At 37.6% G+C, this 21956-nt stretch overlaps 1 protein-coding gene across 5 annotated transcripts in view; it reads left to right on the forward strand.

Annotated features, from left to right (window-relative positions):
- nrxn2b (neurexin 2b) overlaps window positions 1-21956 on the forward strand; it is an 815055-nt gene that overhangs the window by 270169 nt on the left and 522930 nt on the right. For all 5 annotated transcript variants that reach the window (XM_041985417.1, XM_041985422.1, XM_041985421.1 and 2 more), the window contains exon 5: window positions 7685-7702. In XM_041985417.1, the coding sequence (XP_041841351.1) occupies window positions 7685-7702 (18 nt within the window). The remainder of the gene's footprint in view (window positions 1-7684; window positions 7703-21956) is intronic.

The following is a 21956-nucleotide window of genomic DNA, read 5'->3' on the forward strand; positions in this document are numbered from 1 at the left end:
TTGAGCATAAATAGGGTTTTACTCTGATTTTTGTGTCTTAGGAAACAATGTGAATCCTAGAGATTTTATCCTTATTTCCCAAGTATATTTGATCTGTTAATAAACACCATTTTTAGCATTTAATGCCATTTTCCCAGTTATATGCTTGTAAGAATGTGTGTCTGTTTGCATGTGTGTAGTCAAGGATCACTTGACATTGCAGGAGAGGTATGAGTTGAGGAGAGAAGAAAGGGATTTGGTGAATTACCAGGCTGCAGCCTCAGCATTGAGTCCAGAGGATTAGAGAATAGGACCTGGGTCCAGGAAAGAGATGTGCAAACGCACGTGGAGAAGGGGATCAGTGTGAGAGTGTGTGTGGGTGTCTGAAACACTGGTCAAACAAGGCCTGCAAACATAAAACACCAACAACGAAAAGGTACTTTGGCACATCACTGGGAACACCCTCAAGGTCACTGAGAGCGTGATGTGTGGTTTCTCAGCTGAAATATTCCACTAACAGAGCAATCCCTTTTCATGAATATTTTGGAATACAGAGCACTCCAGCGTTTGCCTTGCTCGGATGAAATGTCTAAAGTTATGTATCAGTTTTGGTAAAAACTTCAATGTACCCAGTTAAAGACTGAAAATACTCTTTCTTTTTAAAAGGACAATTTTGTTTGTTTTCTTTATTAAAGAAAATCTGTAACTAAGCCCGACGGACCCACCGGTGTGTCCAACAGGTGTAAACACAAGTTCATGTGTGTAAAAAAGTTACTTTAGTCATATAAGGATATTTTATTTATAATGTGTCTCAAAGAAGAATACATAATGCCACTAAATCAACTCTCCAAGTGCATTTAGTCAATAAAGTATTTGTTTAATAAAAACTTTAAAATACGTATGTAACAAACAACAGCGCCACCATAACGAGTAACACCCGAAACAAAATGCAACACAACACGTGATCCGTTCACTGCACCCCAACATATTGGGTATCAAATGAAACTAGAAAAGCTGCACTTTCATATGATACCAAGCATAAAAAGATATTCGCCAAGCACCTCACATCAGTCTCAAAACAAACACAACGCTAACCTTTGCATATCACAGCAGCCTTATCAGATAGCATGTTTATCACCAAATACACCAAATCCCAAAGTTATTCTCACAAACAGCGATATTTTTTATGTCCTTACCTTTTTGTGGTTATTTTCAGTTTATCCACATTGTTCTTCGACCAAAACTCACAGCGTCGTAATCCATAATGGTGAAACGGCGTCATGCGCTAACATGTCATATGCTCCCATTCACAGCCATTTTGTTGTCTTGTTGTGGGTCTTGGCAGTGTAAATAAAGTTTGGTCAAATTCTACATCTTACAAGCTTTCCGACAATATCTTACACTTGAACGACACTTTATCTGTCAGGTATAAATACTTGCGCGTTAACAAAGGAGCATCATTGCCATTTTGCTGCAGTTACGTACTTGGGCACACCGGAAAGAGCGAATATCGAACAGCGTTCATTTCTTTGCTTCATTATAACTTTTTATCCATTTAGAACGAAGGATAAAAGCTATAAACATGTGCAAGAAATTACAAAAAAACAAATACACAGTGTTAGAAGCTCTAGAGGAAATACAGACACAGCACAATTTGGCACAGTTTGGGTATTCAAGTGGCCAAATGGAGAGTCCGCCTGGTCCTATCCACACTAAAACCTGCATAAAAGCTATGAGCTTTGTTCTGTTCTCATGAAACTTTGTACAGTTGTAGTCAAGGAGTTGCTGAATGCATCCATTGGTATCTTTATGCACAGAATGGTTTCTATCATGATGTTTTCATCTGTGTACAAAAAAAAACAAAACAATTAGGCGATTATAATTTATTTATTTTTACCTATGGTTTATCGCAATTTGCACAGGCGTATTAACATTCACAATCTTTCTGATACTGGATTTATATTCCATAGGGTCTTACCTATCCATTGAGACCAAGGTTATGCATACTGACCTGAAAATTACAGAGTTATTGTTGATTTAATTTCGGTATGTCTGTTCATAGTGAACTACACCTCCAAAAACCGGAGGGTTTAAGAGGTTAAAAGCCAGCTGTTAATGAAATGTCTCACAGATGACTAAAAGCTATTCATCTTTTACCATGAAATCTAAAGCAAAGGAGCATGATTGCTCGAGGAGATGGATACTGCTGAGTAGCCTACATTGTATTTTGCTGGATCCCCTGTAAGAGATATGCCAGTGTTTGAATCTAACTTACTTATGACAAAACCTGAATGACAAAGCTAACTTATTACAGCATTTATCAACAACAACCTGACCTATACTTTATACTTCAAGCAAAGAAAAAAAAAAGTAATTCTGTCATTTTATTTAAGTCTGACTCATTTTCTCATCTGATTAAAGAAGCAGAAAAATAGTTCCTCTGTTAGGGAATAATTTGTATTAACAGTTTATTAAAAGTTAAAGGGAACAGACAGTAGTTAAAGCACAAACAAATGTTAAATGTTGACACTGTTTGAATACAAATATTAAGTATAAATTGTGTTCCTGTTGTCTATTAATAATCCATATACCCAAGAATTAATGTTAAATAAGCATATTACACACAACTAAGAAACATTGTGTTTAGTGGATTATTTCTTTTTTCAAACTATTTTATACCATTGGAAAGTCTGTTCATTTACCTTCTAAAAGATGCCACATGTGTGAGGAAAAAACATGTGGGATGAGCAGCAGAGTTGAGTATGTGGGTTCTCACAGCTCATTCTGCTATTGACTCTTGTTTGGTGTCATTTTTTGGACTGAATGCTAGAAGTAAAAATAGAAGGCATATTGGCAATTTGACAATTTATTTATTTAACAAACAGGTGCTTCGGTGTTATGACCATAGACAGACGCAACAGCCTGGCACCACCCCCTCATGCTGGTCACCAGCTTGGTGTTGTAGAAAAAATTACCAAGAGTCTGGAATGAGTAAAAGTATATAAGGTTTATTTACAAGAGAAATATTGAATAAAGAATTACTTGCAAGTAATGAGAGTAGTCGTCCCGACTCGCGTGAAGTCGGGAGAGACTCTGGGGATTCATCATAGCCCCAGCTGAAGGTCAAACAGCTAAATAATATGAGGAATAGAAGACTTAGTGGCGCCACTTTCTTCCAGTTTTCAGACAAAGCCCACATACCACAACAAGCTGATATCCCAAACAACTATTGCTGTCTAGCAGGTCGAAAACCAGTCTCAACTCTGCCATATCAGAGCTCTGGGAAGAAAGTGGTCAGTCTGACCTCACACACGCATACACAATGAAAACTGTAACTTCAGTATTCTGTAGAATGAAAACACACAATATGAAAACGTAATAGTGAATGGATTAACAATAATAAATGAATAAAGAAAACTGAAGATACATGTGGTTATTATATGAGTATATATGAGTGATTACCATATGCAGCAAAATTTCTTTCACACTTGGTCACACACTGCTGTGGGGGGCATGTCTGAACCGATCCCACGGGAGTTCAGTGGACTTGTGTTCAGGACTGCAGGAAGGCTTTTCCATCCTCTTCACTCCCAAATTCTAGAGGTAGTCTCTGATTAACCCCGCTCTGTAGGGACAGACCGACATTTCAGGGTTCATGGTTTTCATTCAGGAGGTTGCATCACATCATTGCTGTTATTCACTAGAATTTAGTTTTCAGAAGTAGCTTTTAGTGGTTTTTCCGTGAAATTTCAATTTTGTAAACTGTGCAACAGTAGGTACTGTCTCTGGACCTCTGTAATGACCAGACCACACTGAGAAGATTTTTTATTGATTGGCTTATTACAAAGTTTCCACCAGTAATATAAGCTTGATTATGACAGAATTCTAATAGATTTCCCCTGTTTGTCTTAACCCACAGACTTTTAGGGATTTAGTAAATTACTCCCCCACCAATCTGTTTTCTCCCACAGATGGAACTTTAAACCTTAGATTCACATTACAAGCAACCTCACAAGTTTTAGCAACTGTTTCATGTCGGTCGATAGAGGCGGGGTGTTGAGACAAATTATTAGCTGTGAAACATTTCAAGCAGGAGTCATGCAGAGTTTACTTTTTGTTTTGTTTTGTTTCGCTGCATTTATTGATTTTTGTTTTCTTGTTTATGTTGTTGACTAAAACTCACTTTCTCTATCTTTGCTTCCCTAAATGCATTTTCAGAAAAAAAAAACCTCTGAAAGTTCTGCATCTCTTTTATTTGTGAATGTAGTTTAAAAAAAAGTGCCTGTTATTCCCTTTAATAGTTTTTTTCTCTACATTTCTGCACTAAACACGCTCAGTTGATAATCAACTTAAAATACACATTCCTACAAAACATTGTGTATTACTTTGGAAAGGAGTCTGCAAGTTGCGCATCAAATTTTACAAAAGAAAAAAGTAAATTGATATTTAAACTATTTTTTTTTTCTCATCTCTAAACAAAGCTTGTATCAATTTACATGAAGAAGCATATCAGACAGGACATTCCCTCCTTTAGTTAAAGCTAGAAGTTTTCCTACTCCCACAAATCTGATTCAGATTAAAGAAACTCATCTTCTAGTTATTTGCAAGCCTGGTGTGTTAAAATATAGAAACATCTATAACATACAGGGAAGTGGTTCTGAGGACCAGGATGGAGAAACATTAAGGTAAAGAACAAAAAGCTGAGCTGTGTTTTCATTATTTTTGCTTTATAATCAGTAAAGATACATCAAAAGTAAGCTGAAAAGCATGTCTAATTGTTTTGTGATGTGTATGTATTAGAATGAAATTTTAATAATGAACATATCAAATTATTGTACTTGTATTTTGCTAAAATGCTTTTTTGAGCAAAGCAGCGAAAAAACTCAAAGCAGAATTTCCTTGATTTTGTTGTAACTAAGCCGAAATGCACGCTAGGATGGTTTGTCCTCAGCATGTCCTTGTTATTGTGAACTGTAGGTGTGTGTATTATACCTAAATCATTCATGTGTGCTGTGTCCTCTGCACATTTACGGGGGGAAAAAAAGGTATGACAGCTAAGCGGTGCTGAGTGAGAAGTGTGTGTAGTGCAGTAAGAGATGGAAAGTAAATCGACGGCGGACAGGGGTCACTACTTCTGAGCGCTGACTCTGAAAACAAAAGATAAAAGAGGAGAAGGTGGTCAACAGCCATTTTCCTGTTTGCTTTCCCTCTGATGGGCATCATGGCCACAAAAAGTGTCCAAGCATTGTTGTGTGTAATGAGGTGTGTCATGCGATGGAGAGAGTTGGTGGAGAAGGTTGCTGGGCTTATAAAAGCTGCAGCTCCAGAGTTTGCTGGCATAAACTGCAACTCACCAATCTTCCTCCATGTTTGTTTCCCTAATGAAGCTCCCTCATGAGTAGATTCTGCTGGAGTCCAGCTATGGTTATTTATTGTACCACAAGGGTCGCTGTGCACTTTATGGATCATCCATGGCCTCTTCAGAATGATATATCTTCAGTAAAACATGATTACCTTCGCTCTGTATCCCACACTGAAGATGGCTGACCTGACACTGTATTACACAAGAGCAGGTATTCTGTTTTGTACATCTTTGTTTCCCCTTTCATGAGCTGGCTGGGGCCAGGGAGAGGTGAGGAGGCATGATGGATGAGATATGTTTGACCAACTATCTCTTCATTTGTTCCATCCCACTATCGCTGCCTCCTTGTCCCATACACATACACTGTATTCCTCCTCATTCCTATCATTGGCTGTACCCCGTGTGCTAGAGCATGTTTTTCTATGTGAGAAAGAGCAAGGGAGCTGATAACACTTGGGATCTGGAGATACCCTTGTCTAAATCCAGGATATTAGCAAACGAGGCCATGGAGACTGAGGTGTATTGATTATGTTCCTTCCTCTGGCACCTCTTCTATGGCCGCTTTCATCCACTCCTCTGGACATTTAAAGCTCTGCCTCAGCTCTTGTGATCTTCAACCTTAAGATGAAGACTGGGACTGCAAGACAAAGCATCCCATGATCCGTCGGTCTGGGGTTTTTGCTCTGAGCCATGTGTTGGATCTCGCCACAGATTTAAAATGTAGTAATCTCAGCCACATGGATGACAGCTTATCCCGAACCACTTTATTACTGGCACTGATATAAGCGAATTCTAAGGAGAAGCTTATTGGGTTGGGTTCTTACCATCCTTCTGGCAGCACCAAACATGCAACAAAGAATACTGACAGAGCCAACATCTGTCCTCGAGAGCCACAATCCTGCAGGTTTTCCAAATTTCCCTGCTCCAACACACCTGACTTAAACTAATGAGTCATTGTGCAAATCCTTATAGGCTGTTGGATCCATTTAATTTGAGTCAGGTGTGCTGGAACAGGGAACTTTGGAAAACCTGCAGGATTGTGGCTCTGGAGGACCGACGTTGGCCACCCCTGGACTAAAACATGCATCCTTACACACAGTGGACACTGTTGGCTTAAATACTGAAACACCCTTTTCTGATGAAATATGCATAGAGACCTGAATAACAGGTCATAAGAAACATGGGGCAAAACATAAATAAATAAATAATGATTGAATATACTTTACTTCATGAATAAACATTTATTCCAGATATATTTAATCCATGTTTTTCTTTATTTTTGATTGATTTGTTTGTCAAAAATCAAAAAGATCTTTAAATCGTCCTCCTTCCCTTACTCTGTGTTCTTTTACCACATCATGTATGTGGTGCAAAGTCTGTTAACCAATGATTTAATGCATTCTTTCTTTCATTCTTTCAATTATATATACCTTTATAATAAAATCATTTCTAAGTAAAATGTATTTTTATGGTTTGGAACAACTAGCTCTGTCCTTTACTATTACTGCTACTGATACGCTTCTCCTTTTTCTCCTCCTCCAGCTTATTCTTCTCCTTCTTCTCTTTCTCCAGCAAGGGGTTCTTCTCCTTCCACTCATCTGTTTCTACTTTTTCTTCTGCTTCTCCTTGTTATCTTCCTCTCCTCCTCTTCCCCATCCAGCTTATTGTTCTCCTCCTCCACATGCTACTTCTTTTTCTTCTCTTCCTCCCAAGTGGCTTCTTCTTTTTTCGCCAACTTCTTCTTCTTCTTCTCTATCTGCAACTGTTTCTTCTTCTCATTCATCGTCGTCTTAACATCCTCTTCCTCCAACTTAATCTCCTCCCCTACATACTTCCCTCCTTCTCTTCCTCTTTCTCCACATACTTCTCTTTTGCAACATACATCTTTTCTGCATCTTCGTCCTCCAGATTGCTTCTCCTTCTCAGCCTCTTCTCTTCCTCCTCTAACTTCTTATTCTCCTCCTCTTCTCAGTGCATAAATTAAAATAACTTTTTTGATGAACCTCTTGTGTTAAAGTCAAAGTTTATGTTGTAAATATGCTGAATATGCTTTAATAAATTCAACAAAGCCTTCTTTTTTTAAATATGTTGTATCGTGAGTGAAAGGCGTTGGCTGCATTTGCCTGAACAGTTTTTATTTGAGCTCTTGGATTCATGACTGAAACCTGAATTCTGTCTTCTGAACATCATCCAGCTCCGTTAGCAGCTTTGTGTCGAGGCGCTAATTCCTCTTTTTTTAATCTTTGTTATACCTCTTGTAGTCCTGACTTTCTTCTGATGATCAGATGTAAATTATATTCTAATTTCCTCTTTTGACTGATTTTTTTCTTTTTCTTCCTACAGGTGACCCATCTCCAGCTGGTAAGTGCTTTTCTTTTTTTTTTTTTTCTTCCCTATGCTGGGGCCTGAATGAATACAACCTAAACTTGTTTCACTTGCAGCCAGGTATTTGTCAGTGTTTACATGCACACAAACAAACCACCAATTATCTGTTTTAATTTCCACCTGCATTTGTATTGAGTTCACTTTTTCTGCAACAAACAATGAAACTTCTTCTACATTTTGACCCTTGAATGAAAACACAGCTGCTGAGCTCGTTCTCTTCCTCGCCGCCTATTCTTCATGCATTGCAGCTATTTGATTTAGCATAAAACAACACTTTGTAGTTCTTTACTCTGTTTATTGAAGGATTTCCACAGTTTGCAGTGAAAAGATAAAATGTCTTAATGCCTTCCTTGCAAGGCTCGTAAATAGTGTTGTCTTCCAGTGTAAATGCAAATTCTAAAGGTTTCATTGAATTACCACCCACTTTGGGATCCAACGCTAATTCTGTTTGAATAGCATATGCAGTTATGCTCCAATGACTTCCTTTTTGTTCCCCATTATTCAGCCAGTTGTACCTTTGTTATCATGTTCATTAAGTTTGAGGAAGTGTTTTGACTAAGGCTTAATACTGAACTTTATTGTTTCCTGCTGCAACGCTCCTGATGTTTTACAACTTCCTTTCTTTTATTGTTTGGTTGCCTTGAGTAGTTGAGTGTTCTCCTTTTTCCTAAAAGGACTGGTTGAGTTGTAGAGGCAAAATGCCAAATTTTCACAACCGCTGATGGCTCATTCTCTTTGAGTAATAGCTTCCTCATCTCCACAATGACCCTCTCATTTATAAAGGTTTTAAGTGAGAAACTCAGCACTCTGATCAAGTTGTTTGTTGCGTACAGCGGCAGACCTAGGCCTTTATTGAAAATGAAGGAGGCTTTATCTCTAATATGCTGACATGTCACAGTACACTAGCTTTCCATCAGCACATCATTTGGAGTCAGTGGGGGTGGAAGACATGAGCGGGGGAAGTATTGGGGGGGCAGCGATGGACAAGCTAATGGGTTGTATCAACACCTCTCTCAAACAATAAGAAAATGAGATGAGTAGACTTTAAAACTCTTGCTCACAGCACTTTGTAACTATTGCTTTAGTGATGTGTCAGTGTTATTCCCCGCCTCTTAATAATTAGTTTTGTCTTGCTCCAGGAGCCACTATGCATTATAAACTTCCACTAATAATCTACAGCACAGCAGAATATGCTGCACATAATGAGAAAGACATACAGTTATTCCATCACGATAAAAATGCTTTTTAACCAATTCCATGGTACATATCCCCTCCCCCCAAGAGTCTGCTCTGTGACAATTCAGGCACATCTCCTTTGCCGTATGCATTAATAGCTATTTATGTGTGTCTGCTTGTCAAGGATTGTCCACTGAGTGTTTGGCCCAGAGATGTGATGTCGTCTGAATACTAATGTGCAGTGTTGTCTGACTGCGGCAGCTTTGAAACTGGGTGGGGATAAGAGGTTTGGAAAGGGACATTTTCATCTTGCCAGGGTGTATACCACTCAAATTTCTGCAAAGATCAAGCCACAGATAGGAGGAGGAATAAAACTTTGAACAGGGAAGTGATTACAAATTAAGTTCAGTTGTCAGTAAAATATGGGGAGAAAGATAATTCAGATTTTCTTTTGAAATACAAGTTGTTTCTGGATCAGTCTGCAAGGTTAAGAGGCGATATGTCTGTGGCTCTTTGAGGCTTTTCAAAGAAGAGACCAGTCGTCATGTTTATTCCATAATGCTCAACACAATTTAGCTCGTATACACTACAGTAGGCATTAATATTTAGCAGAACAGTGGCACTGCAGTCAGAATATGAGAGTTTAATCATGTTCGCAAAGGAATTGTTAAGCAAATAAAAGTCAATAACTTTACACAACTAATATTTTATTGTGTGGTAGTCATGCACAACAGACTGCATGACCAGTGCACGAACTTACAGATTTTATTCTACATTTGTTAAAACTAAATTGCTGTTTACGTACAGATAAATCTATTTGGGGATGCATGTCAACATATCCTCACAGGTGAAATTTAATAGGCAGAAGGTGTGGAACGAATTTTTCCTTTTATACCCATGTGTAAGAGGCAGGCGGTGGCAGAGGGAATTGTTGTAACAGTAAGGTTGGCTACAAGGAAAGATCATTATCCTATTTCTGAATTTCAACTCAACTTAAAAAATGACAAAGGCATGGAGATCCTTCTGTGAACAGCTCTTCTGCACATCTTCCATGCAGATCAGATGATTAGTATATCTCTTTCCCTTTTTTTCTCTCCTTCCTCTAAATGCAAACCACAGGTTGGTCAAAGCTTTTTGCATGACTACAGTGTATCATGTCACTTTATTGACAGTGAGCTGCTTTCCTGACTAATTTAAGAGTTTTCCTTGTCTCTGGACCAAATGAACAAGAAAATGAAGATGAGAGTCGAACATATTTTTAATTTTCCAAGCTCCCATCAGACCTGACCTGTGCTGGCAGGGCTCTAATCTCCCCCAGAAGCTCAGCAGAGGCTAAGAGGCCAGCAGAAACAGACAATGTTGCCCAAAAAATTAAACAGCACTACCCTAAGTGGCTGTAGAAAAAAAAGCTGCATCCATTTCTTATGAAGCATCAGGCTGAAAATATGCCAGCTAATAAGGAGTACCACCAGGAAACAAGAGCAGCCTCCATCAAACTCACCCAGTGTATTTGAGCTGCACCTGGAGGCTATCGTATCTGTAGGGGAAAAAAGAAAGAAACAAAAAACTAATTGATAGAACTACTGACGAGAGGTCACCATAGCCATGTATTTAACTAACATTCCTCAAATAAAGATAAATATTTCTTCCTAACAATAATTTAAATAACCACCAATGGGCAATTTTCCCTCATTCTGATGCTAGTTTGAACTTCATCGAGTCATCTTCACCATGTCTCCATGACTAAACGCTGCCATGCTTTTGGCTGATTAGATATTTGTGTGAAGAAACAACTGAACAGGTGGACCTGGAAAAGTGACAAGTGAGTTTTAAACATTGTGTAGAGTAAAAGTTAACCAATAGTTAAACACCTAATGTCTTCAAGCTCCTACATATGACAGTTAAGTTTTTTTTTTTTCCCTTCTTCAGCTTTTGTTGCACAATAAATCAAACATTTGTTTGTGTCCTACTCTGTAGTAAATCATTAGAATAATGTGGGTTTATGGCAACTAAAGACCTCGACCTACTGTTGCTGTCAAAAAATGCTAAATATGTTTATTTGTAGATTTAAATGAAGCACATGTAGTATAAAGTGTTTTTTATCCTGCTTCTCATTTATCCAGTTCCAAACAGCTTTCATCATTGTTGTCATTAAAACGTTGCCTGCCGATTCTATATTTTGTGTGATCACTGCAACCTGGAAACTATTCTGAACAAACTCAATACATAGCATGCAAGTGCAAAAAGCAAGACAATATAAAACACTCCATTATCCCCAGTGCAGCCAGCACTTAACATGTTTTCTATATCTGCTGATAAACAACTCAGCCTCGGAGGAGCACAACAAAATGGGAAGTCCACAATATAACAGCTTAGCCCATAGCTGCATTTACATACTACAGGAGGATGGTAATGAGATAGCTACCTGAGATAATTACTACTCAAGGCATCTGGCTCTCATCCCCTACCACCGGGAACCAGTGTAACTCACTACAATTAAACGGCCACTCATTTGCTCCATTTGAGGCACAATTAATGTCATTTTATGCTCCAGTGTGTTTTAACAAAGTAATGGCTTAGAGAGCAAAAGCTTGGACCAGCAGATGTGGAAGGATGCATGGAATATTTACTTGGAAACTGGTATGTGATAGATGTGCAGAGGTACTAATGGTTTAAGCTCTGCGTTCTGTTCCAGATTAAAACAGCACCCTGGCAACATGTGTGCAGTTGCTGCTTGATTAAATTTCCTTTGGCGTTGATATGCATCTCACATGTGAACTACATCCTTATCTAATTTAGCTGGATAACATCCCTTATCAAAATGTTCATCCTTTTCTACAAGCCTTTTCTGTCATTTCCCAACCAATGACTATCCTGATGGAAGTTATTTTTGACATTTGCCTACCCTTGAAAATTTGCCCTGTATGTACATCCAGCTAAAGTTCTATATGGGACTTTTTAAATCCATACTGGCTTTTGTTCCAACATTACCCACTCCATTAATGTGAGTCCTGTAGATCTAATGCGGTTGCTTTATGTACATCACTTAGCAAACATGTTGTTTTTTGTAGTGATTAAAAAAGGCTCCAAACTATTGATCTTTGCATACTTAAGTCTTCTGACACCCTTAAAAAGTGCTGAAATAAAGCCACATAAACATAAACTTTGTTAGCTTTCTAAATCACATGTAAGCTGCATTATTTAGTAAACAAGGAGGAAACACAAATACAAGGTCAATTGGCCATAAGAAGCATAACATTACAAACTTGGGGCAAAAATAAAGGAAATGTATGTTAGGTTGATTATTTCGCTCCTTTAATAATAATTGGTGTTTATGCATCACAGTGCAATGACAATATAGCAGGGAATTTTAGAACATATCATGGTGCTATACCCATACATTTAACTGTATTGCTCTTCCCACCTCACAGAGACATGGTCCTTACAAGTTATACTTGTGGTAAAGGTGACTATTTTGACTTTCCATCAATCTGTAATACAACAGCAAGTGGTGAGAAATAATTAACTGAAAAACAAAAATATTTACTTTTTGTGCTAAGTTCATGTACTTTCTTTTACCAACCCATATCTGCACGAAAAAAAAAAAAATAGTAAAGTCATTTTTCCCAAGTCACTAAAGATAGCTGCTATTAAGCCACTCCTAAAGAAAATGACTCTAGATGCCTCTATAAAGAACAACTATAGACCTGTCTCTAATCTCTCTTTTGTTTCCAATATTATTGAGAAAGTTGTATTTCACCAGCTTAATGACTTTTTAAATGAAAGTGGAAATCTTGATAAATTTCAGTCCGGCTTCTGACCTCATCACAGCACTGAAACAGCTCTGGTCAAAGTGTTAAATGACATTAGGTTGAATACTGATTCTGGTCAAGTATCAGTCCTGTTTCTGTTGGATCTCAGTGCTGCGTTTGATACTGTAGATCACAGAATCCTATTGCACAAGCTGGAAACCTGGGTTGGACTTTCTGGAGCGGTCCTTAACTGTTTCAGGTCCTATTTAGAAGGCCGGAGTTATTTTGTTACGATCGGCAGCTATGAATCTGAGCAAGTGGCCATGACTTGTGGAGTCCCCCAGGGGTCAGTCCTTGGACTTCTTCTGTTCAACTTGTATATTCTCCCTCTGGGTCAAATATTACAGAACTATAGCATTAATTATCAAAGTTATGCTGATGATACACAACTTTATGTGTCTCTGTCACCAGATGACTGCAGTCCAATAGACTTATTGTGTCAGTGTCTGGAGCAATAAACACCTGGAAGAAGGAGAATTTTCTACAATTAAATGAAGACAAAACTGAGATTATTCTGTTTGGTAGCAAAGAGAAGAGGGTCAGCATTGGCAAACACCTGGAGACTCGGGCTTTTAAAATCACCGAGTGTTGATAGACTCAGACCTGACTTTCAGCAGCCACATCAAAGCTGTCACTAAGAAGCTTTTTACCAGCTCAGAAACATCAACAGAATTAAAGGTCTAGTCTCCCAGAAAGACCAAGAGAAACTCATCCATGCATTCATCTGCAGTAGGCTGGATTACTGTAATGGTCTTTTAACAGGACTTCCTAAAAAGAGCATCTGCAGCTCATCCAGAACGCTGCTGCTAGAGTTTTAACCAGGACTAAGAGATCTGAACACATCACACTAGTTTTAAAATCTTTACACTGGCTTCCAGTCAGTCACAGAATAGATTTTAAAACCCTTCTGATTGTTTACAAATCCCAGAATGGTTTAGGCCCAGAATACGTCTGTAATATGTTCAGAGAATATAAACCTAGCAGAGCTCTTAGGTCCAAAGACTCTGGTCAGCTAGTCCAGACCAGAGTCCAGACTAAACATGGAGAAGCAGCATTTAGCTGTTATGCTGCAAACAAATGGAACAAACTGCCAGTGGAGATTAAACTTTTACCAAATGTAGACATCTTTAAATCCAGGTTAAAAACATTTCTTTTCTCATGCGCCTATCCATGAAATCTGCATGTCAACTTTTTTTTTTTAACTTAACATGTTTTTTAATCATTTTAATATATTATTTTATTGTGATTATGTGTTGATTCCTTTTACTATTTATAAATATCTGTAATGCCTTTTTTTATGTAAAGCACTTTGAATTGTCCTATACATTAAGTGTGCTATACAAATAAACTGCCTTGCCTTGACTAAATTGTAAAACCTCATAACGCACTTCAGTTAGTAGTAATGCATTTATAAAGTGTTTGCCAATTACAAAATGAAAAAGAAGGAAAAAGATGAGTTATATATAACTCAAAGAGTGGAAACAGTCCCTTAACTATTTTCTTCCCGTAGGCTTTGTGACAGACTCTGAAGTTCTGCTTTATACTTCCTCACAGCTTCACCTGTTTTTCCAACCCAGTGGCCAAAGCTAGCAACCTACTCCGTGGCATCATGCCTCCGTGGCACTATAACAAACACCATTTCCCATAAATTCTGTGTAGAGTCCTATAGATTTCCAATTCCAAGGCATGATTCTAAGATTTTATTGACATTTGTATTTTTAGGTCTTTATCTCTCAGAAATCATGATAGGTGTTCATACAAGACAAAAAAAAAACAAAAAAAAAAAAAAACAGTATCTCTAACCGTTTTACAACAGTACATAAAACCCTTTATATGTGACTGTATATTCAGTCTGACTGTGCAGTTGTTTAGAAATAAATAACATTAATGGCAATAAATCCAAACTTGTGAAATGATTACGTGTCAACTAGGAGTGTGCAACAGCTCTACAGCCTTTTATTTGAGGCTGAAGAAATCCCTGACATGGCAATCATTCAAACCTACTGCCATTATATTTCATGCTTGTGCTGTCTCACACGAATAAATTAAATGGTAATAGCATGACCGCTGAGAAATTGCATTGGATTGTTAGGAACGATGCCAAGTTGATAACGTGCGAGCATTGAGCTGAGCAGTATTCAGCGGAGCAGCGCCAGCATGTGCACTAAGAATAAGATAGAGTGTGCCGCTAGATGAACATTGGTGCCAGCATGTGAAGATTAATGGCGTCCGCTTCCATTAGTCTCAGGGTAATTGTTGAGACAGCGATGAGCAGTCCATAGCTCTAATCCTCAAATCAAAGAGAAGTTGCACAGACCAACGGCATTCAGATTTGATTTCCTCACTCAAAAAAAGTAACTTAATCTTTCTATCTTGTTCAGAGATCACAGCACAAAGATGACTTACTTCCTGTATTTACTGATTAGCCTGAATTTGATCAAGGCTCTTCAAAGACTTCTTTTTTCCTCCGCTCAGTGCAGGCTGTTTGGCAGTAGAGATTACATTTTTTTGGGAGAGGTGGGGTATTTTTTATGTGAATCTGAAGATTCATTAACCCCACAGTATCATCTGACTTAACATCTCGCTCTGAAAAAAACTCTTGTATCTCTTGGGAATATCAGTGAGTTTAGAAGTACAAATGCAAAGAAAGATGAAAAAAAAAAATGTCCTCAGACTAAAGAATCAGAGAAATGAGCAGGGAAAAGGGCAACTTCGGTAGCTTGTGTTTAGAGCAAGCATTATGCACAATCATTCCTGTAAGACACAGTTGCAGAAAACTTTACTTGTTTGCTGTACCTTTAGTATCTTCACCAAACTTTTCAAGCTAATTCCCTAATGTTTTAAATTGCACATATAGGTTGTATTGAGCTGAAGACAGAATATCGATACAGTGCTCTGCAGGTTCACTGCAGGTCTATTAAGCAGATTTAACTCATGACTGGGGTTAAGAAATAAGTAGCATGCAAGAAAAAAGTGCAAGGTAATCTTGTTTCATGGGAGTAGCAAGAGTCCAAATTCTAAACTATAAGACTTACACACACACACACACACGCACATATATATATATATATATATATATATATATATATATATATATACATAATACCTGGGCTTTTCTGTGGATACGCACTGATGCCCTAAAGCTTTGAGGATGTACTGACAACTGTTTGCCAAAAGCTGCTGCTAGGTACTCCTCATGCACAGTATCACCCAAACACATCTATGCAAATTTCTTATTTTAGGGAATTTTTTGGCAAAGTTGAAGAGAACCTCGCTCATCTGTTTGAAATATGATCTTCCAATGTTTCTTGCTAAAGAATTACAGCTGGGCAACCTTTTTAACTTATGCCACCCCTCGTGTCGTAAGTGTTCTTCTGTCATGGTAATTCCATGACCATATTTCAGAAAAATGGATAGAAAATTTGTTAACATAGGAACCTCCTGTTGTTGAAGTGAAGTTCATCCCTCCAAGGGGTAGAAAACCCCCAAAAATTTTCCTTTACATTGAATATTAGGATGGAGTTATTAATATAAAACTGACTAAACACACACACACAAAAAGGCTTGTTATGCTCTACGTTAAATATACATACACATTGGATAGAGCCTTCTGTCTATCTTCTCCCTCCTTTACGTACATATTTTGGTACGTTTTCAGAGAGCTGATGCATAGCCAGATTTAGCAAATGGAGCAGTACCACCAGAAGCTACGGGGGCAGCGTTCCATTGTCTAGCTGATGAGCAGCCAGTCTAAAGAACAAAGAAGAAGAAGGAGTTGCAATGTATTTAATGGCTGTATAGACCATTGCTATCTAGTCGTTTTTATGTGTAGAAAGTATATTATAATGATCTCCTCCACCATAACTGTGTTTGCTGTTGTCTGAATGAATGTCGGAACTTGGTGGTGAACCCTAAACTCTACAATGCCCTCTAGTTGCTGTATTGGCTAACAACCATTCCAATGTGTATGCATGGGGTGTATGTGGGCAGTGACTTTGCCAGCGTTTCGAGTGGATGTACAGATGAAAGAGAGCGTAAATGAGTCTTAAGTGGAAACAAATAAATGTTTGAGGTTGCTACACTTCTGTTTCCAGACAATTTTTAGGTTTGGTCACCATAGCTATTTAATTTGGTTTAGGAAGACATCTAGGTGTTTGAGTAAAATTTCTCACTGGACAGCAGAAAGCCTCTCTAATTCCTAGGCTGCATTGACATATCCTGCAGGAAACATTAATCTGTGGGATCATAGCACCACCAGATCTCATGACATGTTGCATATTGATACTAAAAGGGTATCATGGATGTTGGAAACAACACAAAGACCAAGTGGTTATAGAAAATTTTACAAGTTGGAAATGAGAATGGGTTGCTGTTTGGATCCATATATGTGAATCTAAGAGCAGTTGAGCTGTAAGTGGAACTAGACAGTCTATTCTTCTTTAGTTAAAAAGAAAAAGTGAAACTAACTTTTACTTTTGTCAGTCTTGCATAACCTAAGCTGCAAGGCTGGGATCAGTTTGAGTGTTGCCATATCAGTGATCTGATCTGACCGATGCTTTTACTAATCTTAAAATAAGGAATGGATTTTGTCTTCTTTGCTGCCACACGTACTGATAAAAAGACCATTTTTAAATATTAAATGTCCAAGGAAGCTTACAGGGAAGTAGTGCAGTGAAAAATGTGAATAAAACAAATGCAACAATGATTTAAAAATTGTTTACTACAAAGTATGTTTTCAAATTCTACTGAATCATTTTGGCTTGATTTGATGTGGGGTGTCAAATATTTTCTATTGTAGACTATTTTTATTTTCCTGGAAATCTGTTTTATAAAAGAAAAATACAAATTGTGTCATAAAAAAAAAAAAAAACAGCATAACACTGCTCCTCATATGCAACACAATAGTGTGTTTGCTTAGTGATATAACAAAGACAACACTGACTGGAAACTCATGACGTGGACAAAAGAAAAAAAAAAAGGCAAAGATAACAAAATCCTCCAAGGAATATTAAAAATTCAACCCCAGCTGAACATTAACAGATGTAACGTTATAACTTCACTTATCTGGCTCCTCGTTTTCATTTGTTGTTTCAGGAATCTAATTGATGCTACTTTAACCCAGAATCTTTGCATCAGTTTGACCTTTTATAATGGATTTCAATGCATAATGGCATCACTAGCATCTAATCCCACCCATCTCCTGTCCACCCCCTCGGACACCCACAGATGCCCTGGCAGCTGTGTGTATCTCTTAGCGCTGACTACTCTGTGACTCCAAGGCCTCGGTCAGCACCAACCCACAGTCAACCTGATCGATAGGGAACCCAGTTGGGGGGATAAGACCCATGAATCAAGCTGTCTAGATATGAACCGACTCACACATGTGTACATTTACAGCAGGATGCATACAGCAGACACTGCGCATGGTCATGCAGCCCAAAATCTTTGCTTTGAAAACAAAATGGTTCATATCTAAAATTTAAGCTGGTGCCTCCAATTACTATGTGCATCTTCTGGTGTTTAACACCTCAAATTAGTGCAGCTTGTGTTTGCAGTGCTTGTTTTAATAGGTTCGAAATAGGCATTAAACTGTTTATTAGTGCCTGTCTTTCATCTTCAAGACAGAAATGTGTCACTTTGCAGAATATGTAAAAGCAATGCAGCCTGTCTGTGTAGTGGTGAATCATTAGTGATGGTGTTCGTGTTTAGCTTCATATTGAATTCAACTGTTTGTATACATAATTTGAGTAGACACTATAGACATGTCAACAAACAGTGTTTTTTTTATTTATTTTATGGATTTAAATATGGACATTTTAATGGAAAGAGAGGATTTGCGTCTTAAGTAGTGTGTAAAACAGGTAAACAGAACCGTGAAAAACAACAGCACATGCCATATTATACTCTTTATTGAGCAAAGAAAAGAAATCTCTTTTCTTATTTATTTGTGCATTTTTGTGGTCTTATCACAGCATTTCAATCGGGTTGAGGTCTAGACTTTGACTAGACCACTGCAGCAAATTGAATCTTTTCTTTTTTAGTCATTCTTTAGTAGATCTGCTGCTGTTAGGGATGGCTGGTCCAAGGTGTCCTGAAGGTGCGCAACAAGCCCAGATCATTAAATTCCACCACCATGCTTGACAGTTGATATGGGCTGTTTGAGTTTATATGCTTTGTTTGGTTTTCTCCAAACCTGCTGTTGTGCATTTGAACCTCTTTAGTCTGGTCTGTCCAAAGGACATTGTTTCAGAAGTCTTGTGGTTTCTTTACATGCAGCTTTGCAAACCGAAGCTGTGCTGCCACATTCTCTTTAGAGAGAAGAGTTTTCTCCTGCAACCCTAATCTATTCAGATTGTATTAACATAAACATTTAACATGCTAACTTGGGTCTGGAGAGTCTGAAATGTACCAGCTGTTTTTTTTTTTTTCTTTTTTTTTACATTTCTCTTGATTTTTATTATTTAATTGATATGTCTTAATTTCTTACACGTGTTCAAAATAACAAAACAAATGTGACAAACAGAAATAAAATTATCACTAAACAAAGAAAAAGAACAAAAGATAAATCTATATTTTCAAAAAGGAGTGGGAACAAGTAAAAACCTGCCCTTTTTCTAAAGTTCATTGTTACATTTTATAAAGGTTAGTTATCAGTAGAAAAACTATGAATACAAGAATATAGGCAGCTATGTATACATGTTTACTTATCATCATTAAAATATGTTGTATGAATATAAATTTAAAATTGCATTTGATATATACTTTGATATATATTTTATTAAAATTTTACATACTAAAACATACATCCATTTATTTGCAGTTTGAAAAGGATTTATAGTAATGTCATATTACCTCATATAATAAGGTGCTATAGGTCTGAAACAAGGTGTACTACACCACCTCTAGAGCCACATTTGTTTTATCACACAGCAGATAAAAAAAGAAAAAGAACCACCAGCACAAAGGCCAGGAGCTTTGCTGGTTGTGTTGTGCATGTCTCCTGTTTTATGAAGCACTTATAGTGTTTATTGTTCCCGGCTTCCAGTTTTCTGGTCTCACACATTGTAAGTGCTTGCTAGATGGGTGTTTGGATGTTATTGGTTGGCTCACAAGTTTACCAAAGCTGATCCCTTCCTCTGCCTCTATGTGCATTACATACAAATGGTTCACACTCTATAGGCTGTTGTCCAGTAAAATTACCCAGCATAGTGCAAGGCAGAGTTATTTGTTTATCACATTTCACATACAGTTTAAAGCGTTTTACATAAAACATTAAAACATCCTGCCGCAATACAGAAGAAGCATCACAAAGTACATTAAAACAAACTTAAAAAGAGGAAAGAAAGATTAAATTAAGACAGAAAAAAGCTAAAATATTTGGCTCTCTGCGTTTAGTTCAGACTGTGGTACAGAAAGTAGATTTGACCCTGATGACCTGAGGGATCTGGTTGGTTCATAACTAATCAGAAGATCCTGAATGTATTTTGGTCCTAAACCGTTCAGTGCTTTGTAAACTAACAGCAGGATTTTAAAAGTTAATTCTTTGACAGGCGGGAAGCCAGCATAAAGATCAGAGGACTGGAGTTATATGATGCACTTTCCTGGTCTACCTGGGGACACGAGCAGCAGCGTTCTGGACTAACTGATGGACTTTTTAGGGAGACCTGTGAGGACAGTATTACAGTAGTTCAGTCTACTAAAGATAAATGCAGAAATCTTGCTAAATGCAGAAATGTAGTAATCCTTGATATGTTCTTTAAGCAGTAAAAGGCCAACTTCACAACCATCTTAATGTGACGCCGAAATTCAGGTCTGGGTCCGTGACTGCAACCAGATTTCTGATTTTTTTCTTAAAGAGCTGACTTTTCATCTTAGCTCCAAAACAATTCATTTAGTTTGTCTTCATTTAACTGAAGCAAGTTCAAGGAAGAACAACACCAACTTCATGGCAGACTGATACAAGGTATAGACATCGGTGTCATGCATTCATTTTCTTTCTATTGCAGTTCAGCGCCTCTATTTTTCTGTGTCCTTCTATGAGTCTGTTAGTCTTTAAATTAATATTTACTCAAGATAAAACTACAGTAAGTTATCCCAGTATTCTATACTAATACCCTAGTATTAGTATAGAAATAAAATCTAAAACAGTGTAATTGATAATTCATAGCAGCTCTGTGAATTTTCTCAAACATAGTCTCTAATGGAGTTATATGATGCAGTGTTTTGTAATTTACTTATTCACTGGGGAACAACAGGAAAATGGTCTCAACTAACTACAAAAACATACTGTATTTATTTTTATATTACATTTTCCAAACAAGATAATAAACCTAAACCTTGTTTTTTTAAAAGACCAAAATCACAACCTTGAGATTTGTATTAGAAATCCAAAAATACTAATAACACAAAACCTTGTGCCCGTATTCTCACTCCTAAGTTGTCACTAAGTCTCCTTGGAGTTACTTTGCAGTCTAAAGGGTCTTCATCGGCTTAATTTGTCACTGTGCGAGATAGCCCGATAGACGTCAAGAGAAATTTCCCATCAGTTTTCAGTTGACTGCAAATAAACATTTCCTTCATGCTGCATCACCAATGCTGGACATGTCTATATTCTGACCCAAATAAGCTTCTTTTTGTAAAAAGTTGCATTTTAGTTTACCTTAAATTCCATTTCTATACATTGTGAAAATAAAACACTTGGCGCACATGATTAATCTTGCTGCCATGCAGCTTATACTAAAGTCAGCTGGTTTAATACCTTTTTGTTTTCCTTTACTATCTCTCTTGTAAAACTTCCCCCACCTGAACATATAAATGTTTATTTCTAACCTAAAAGAGTACTCTGTGGTGTAAAATGTGAGAAGAGGGAATATAAACTATGCCATGATAGTAACATCTGCACTGTGTGGAATAATTACATATAATTACATAGAAAGCAGTGAGCATGCAGGTTATTCCTTCTTCCGGCTCATGGATGGATGTAGCCTTTCAGCTCTGCAGAACTGCACAGAGGACACACATCAAGCCACAGTTACAATGTTCTCTGCCATCACCATTCAGCTAAAGAAATACCAGTTTTTATTGAAATGGATCTGTGTGTCCCAACTCCGGTCAGCTCTTTCACCATTATCCTCTGGTGTTTCTGTGGTTATAGCTTGAGCTTATTTTGCTGGATGATTAATGGGAGCTGCTGGGCTCCAGATGTTATCCGCACTAAGGCCTACAAACTAAGAGGAATGCAG

The sequence above is a fragment of the Melanotaenia boesemani genome, chromosome 5 (genome assembly GCF_017639745.1).
Source record: "Melanotaenia boesemani isolate fMelBoe1 chromosome 5, fMelBoe1.pri, whole genome shotgun sequence".
NCBI lineage: Eukaryota > Metazoa > Chordata > Actinopteri > Atheriniformes > Melanotaeniidae > Melanotaenia > Melanotaenia boesemani.